We start from the raw sequence: 4,665 nt of genomic DNA on the forward strand, positions 1-4,665 counted from the left end.
TTATATGAATTAATTTATGGTATAGATATCAATACCTCTTTAGCAATTTTTACTAATATATCATCAGTTATCCAATCTTGTTTGAGAGCACTGAAACGATATCTTCTAACAACTTCAGTTTCCAATTTTTCTAAATGAAATTCTTCCCACGGATCTTCTAAATGAAGAACTTTTCTTGCTGCTTCCTTCCATTGCAATCTTACCAATGTAGCTAAATTTAATATAGTAAAAAAATTAAAACTGTCTTAGAGTTTTAAGAAATTATCTGTAGTATAAAGTTATTGGATTTCACTCTTTCAATCAGTTTTTATTTAAACTAACTTGAGTTTGTTTGAACACAAATCAAATAATGAAATTTTATATACTAAAATCAAAAAGTAAAGAAACTAAAAAAAAAAACTATATATATTCTAGAAGAGTAAATACAAAAACAGTTGTTAGCCTGAGAAGAAATTCACTGACAGAAAAATATAGCTACTAAAATACTTTATCTGAAACACAATATTCAAAGTAATGTAATCTATTCAGTGAAGCTATTTCCATTCAATTTCAGGTGTATACTGAAGAAGGCTTGATAACTCAAATATATTCAAGCTATGCATCATATTTTCTTACTCACTCACAGATAATTTGTTTTATAACTTGTTTATTACTTCTTTGTAGATCTAAATGTAATTTCTAAATTTTATATATATATATATGATCAACACCAGAAATGATACTAATCTAACAAATATCAATGAATTTATTGTCAATCAGTATTGTTTTAAGCAAGCATTATGTGATTATGGAGTGAGCGGTAAACTATTTAAAGATATGAGAATAATATATGAAAACAGTAAAACATGCATAAACATGGATGGCAAATGTCTAGATGGTTTACAATTTTATACTAAAGTTATACTAAAAAAACTTTATATATGTCTTCACTTTTTCAAGATTATTAATAAAATATGTTCTAAAGTTAGTAGGATATTTTAACATTCTGTGAGAAATCCTCCATTTAATGTCAAAAACAAGAAACAATTATATCAACCAAACATCACTGGCAAATGCATTGATTGAATGCATCTATCAGAAAAAAATTATTTATTTAAATCCTATTTTAAATTCACTCATTTAATAAAACATAAGTTTACTTTTATATTAAAATAAATGTACTGGTTTAAATAATTTAATTATTATTTGTTTATATTTAAGAGGTTTATTATAGTACAGTTTTAATTTGAAAGTTTGATTTAAATGTTTAAAATCATTAAAACAAGCAAAATGATTGCTATAAGATACAATATACAGGATTTGATACTTGCTATATTTATGTAACAGATACAAGACATCTTGATTTAGCACATCAAAATTTGATTTTGATCTCCAGGTTTTGTTAAATTGTGATTTATGTAAATAGAAAGGAAGGGAATTTACATTGCTTATTTCTTGAAATACTTATATTAACTTAATTTTACTCAAGTAAAACAGTTTACTTTGATTCTATAGTTAAAAAAAAAAGCTTGACTGTTTCAAATTATTGACTAAAGCACAAATCACTTATTATAGTTTATATAAATTTACATATTTAATAGTTCTGTGTCTACTGAAGAATTTTGTTTCCATAAAAAAAACAGTCAAAATAAATGAACTTTTGGGTTTATGTAACAATTTACATAAAATATAAAAAGGATTTGCTGTATTAAAAAGAAGATTTTTTATTTTAAATAATTTTATTTTCATTTATTAATCATTTAAATGAATACAATAATTATTAATATTAGTAATAAAACTTTATCAATACAAATAAAGCTAATAAACATTTAAAACAATATGAATTTTTAAAATGATTTACCAAAAAGAATTTATAACTGCATTAGAACAGAATCCGAAATTTAATCTATTTTTCAAGACGTAAATATTGTTAAAATATTATGTATTACCTGCAATATTGCAAATTTCTGACTTGATACTTTCTCAGTAGGTGCAATATCAAACTCAGAAAGTCCAAGACTCTTGCAAATTCTATTGCATACATGAGAATGAAAAAATAAAGCCATTCCTTTTGAACCAAGATTTCCATCTCCATAGCCTTTACCACTTGCTGTGTGAATTTGAGGATCTGTATAGAGATCTCCAACTCCTTGAATATCAACTACAATCAATTCATGTCCTGAACGCTCAAAAGTAAAATGACTGAATGCCTAAATTATAACACACACATATATAAAGTTATTGTAGATATAATAAATTCTAAAGGTCATATTTTAGAATTTCCATTTTCACATAATTAAAATCTTTTTATAATAAAATTACCTGTGGTGTGAGACGCAAATTTTCACAACTTATAAAACCTGAATTGGAATTATATTTTATGTAATGTCCTTCAATATAATGTTCAAGGTGAAATAAAGGCTTATCTGGTCTATTGATAAATTCAATCACTGACATCTGAAATATATCAACCTAAAGAAAAATTAAAATTTGTAATGTTAGGTACTTTGTATGTATGTAAGTTTAATAATTAATTCAATAAAAAAAGTTATTTTTAAATATGTATTATAAATATATAAATAAACTAGATGTATATCTAATTATCTAATTAGATTTATTGTCTTAATTGTATATAATATTTATTTATCTTATAAAATTATGAAAAATAATTTTAAATCATAATTTAAATTATCAAGAATTATATCATCATAATCAGAAAAATTACATAATCTGATACCTCTAAATTATCATAACTAAATTTTACATTGTGGTTTCTCATTATTCTACTATATTCATAATTCTTTCTTAAAATATTTTAAATAAAATTTTTATTAATGAGTGAATTTATATTTAACTAAACTATTTCTGAACAAAACAAAAGATAAATTTACTTTTTTAGGAGGATTATGTCTGTTGTATTCCTCTCCCCAAAGTTTTGCATCCATTTGAAGTTTTACATCTTCAAAATATACTTCTCTATCAACATCCTCCATATATCTTTTAGCAACATAATTACAGGCAGTTTTCCAACTGTGGGTATGTGCAAAACTTGAATGCTTTTTCCTGGTTTAATAAATTACATTTTTTTAAAAATGAAATCAAAGAAATATCTAAATCATTGCATGTTTATAGATTTATATTAGCAATTTTTATGACTTAATATACAGTCATATGCTACATAACTTCTGATTGTACCTACATCTGTGATCTTATAAGATAATAATAGAGAATAAGGTTATAATATTAGAGAACAAGAAATTTTGATTTCTATAAAAATCTTGTGGGACATTGGTCTAATATGGTGGGAAAATGCGGTTAATAAGGAAAAAGCTTATTAACAACTTGGCAAAACTGATCATATGTCTCTTGTGTACAAAGCAATTACACTGCCAAGCATAAAGTTTACCATATAACCAGCATTTCCACACCCTAAAATTTAAAGTTTTCTGAAAACCTTGCAAAAGGTATTCAGATTTTCCCAGATTTAAAATAATTAGTATATAACAAATAAAAAATTATGACACAAATAATTACATTATTACAGTGCAAGACTTTATGCAGTCTTGATGTAAAAACCAAGTAATCATCTTTCACAAATCCAGTGACAAAATGCAAACACACCCAACTCAAGCATTGACATTTGGAACATATTCACGATACACTAATCCACAGCAATTGAAAAACACAATATGCATAACTTTTGCATTTGAATAACTCATGAATGCCTGTTTTTGGATGATGGTTCATTCAATTTTCTCTATTTATAGAATTACCATTTAGTTTTGATTTCATATCTGTAGACCCAGCTCATCACATGATTAATGTATTTTAGAAAGTTATTGTCTTTCTCAGGACATTCGAGCAAATCCTGAGCAACTTCCAGGTATTGATGTTTCTGTTCTTGAGTTAAGATTTGAGGAACAAATTTTGTGACAACTTTCTTATATCTCAAAGTGTCAAGAATATCTTGACAAGAACTATAAGAAATATTAATATTTTCTGCAATTTCTCATATTGTTATTCTCAGATTCTACCTTACCAACGTGATAATCTCTTTTTTTGTCATCAGAAGTGAATGTCAATGGTCTTCCTGATCTTGGATCGCCTTCACTTAACAAGAACCACTTTTAAATCTGTTATAACTATTTAAACTCTTTGAATTTGTCAATGTATTCTCTTTAAAGGCTTCTTTTCATTTCATCCATTCATTCCAACAGCTTCTGAACCAATTTTTCTACAAATTAAAGTAAAATTTGGTGCCATTACCTGTTCCTTGAAATCAACCATTTCTGTAATTGCAGAATACTAATCACAACTCTTAATTGATAATGCTGTTGTAGACCAATGCCTAACAGATTAAAGTTTAAATTTGGCTCAGCATTAAGAGAAAGTTCATTTACTCTTTCTTTCAATTTTTTAAATCTGTTGCTCAGATACACATAAAATAAGTCCCTGTACTTTTTTTAAATCAGACTTTGTATTTCAAGAATTTTTTATGTAATTCATTTTAAAATATTCAGTTATACAATGATAAAAAATACAGTGAAAAACAAAACAAAAATAGATACCCAGAATAANTAGAAATTTTTCACAAATAGAAAAAGTTTATTAAAGTTTGTTGGAAATTGCTTATAACAAAAATGCCTTTGAATCAAGTTGAAAATTTAAAGAAAAAAACGAACATAG

At 25.2% G+C, this 4,665-nt stretch overlaps 1 protein-coding gene across 1 annotated transcript; it reads right to left on the reverse strand.

The window, feature by feature from the left end:
* Positions 1 to 1,868: 1,868 nt before the first annotated feature.
* On the reverse strand, positions 1,869 to 4,459 carry LOC111617187 (eukaryotic elongation factor 2 kinase-like). The gene is made up of 3 exons (XM_023358517.1): positions 2,871 to 4,459; positions 2,302 to 2,451; positions 1,869 to 2,189 (listed from the first exon to the last, which is right to left on the reverse strand). Exons 1-3 carry the CDS (start codon positions 2,970 to 2,972, stop codon positions 1,893 to 1,895), a joined length of 549 nt encoding a protein of 182 aa, XP_023214285.1. The 5' UTR covers positions 2,973 to 4,459; the 3' UTR covers positions 1,869 to 1,892.
* Positions 4,460 to 4,665: the final 206 nt, after the last annotated feature.

Source organism: Centruroides sculpturatus, unplaced genomic scaffold (assembly GCF_000671375.1).
Source record: "Centruroides sculpturatus isolate CEXI.00-Female unplaced genomic scaffold, Cexi_2.0 scaffold5082, whole genome shotgun sequence".
In the NCBI taxonomy this organism is placed as follows: domain Eukaryota; kingdom Metazoa; phylum Arthropoda; class Arachnida; order Scorpiones; family Buthidae; genus Centruroides; species Centruroides sculpturatus.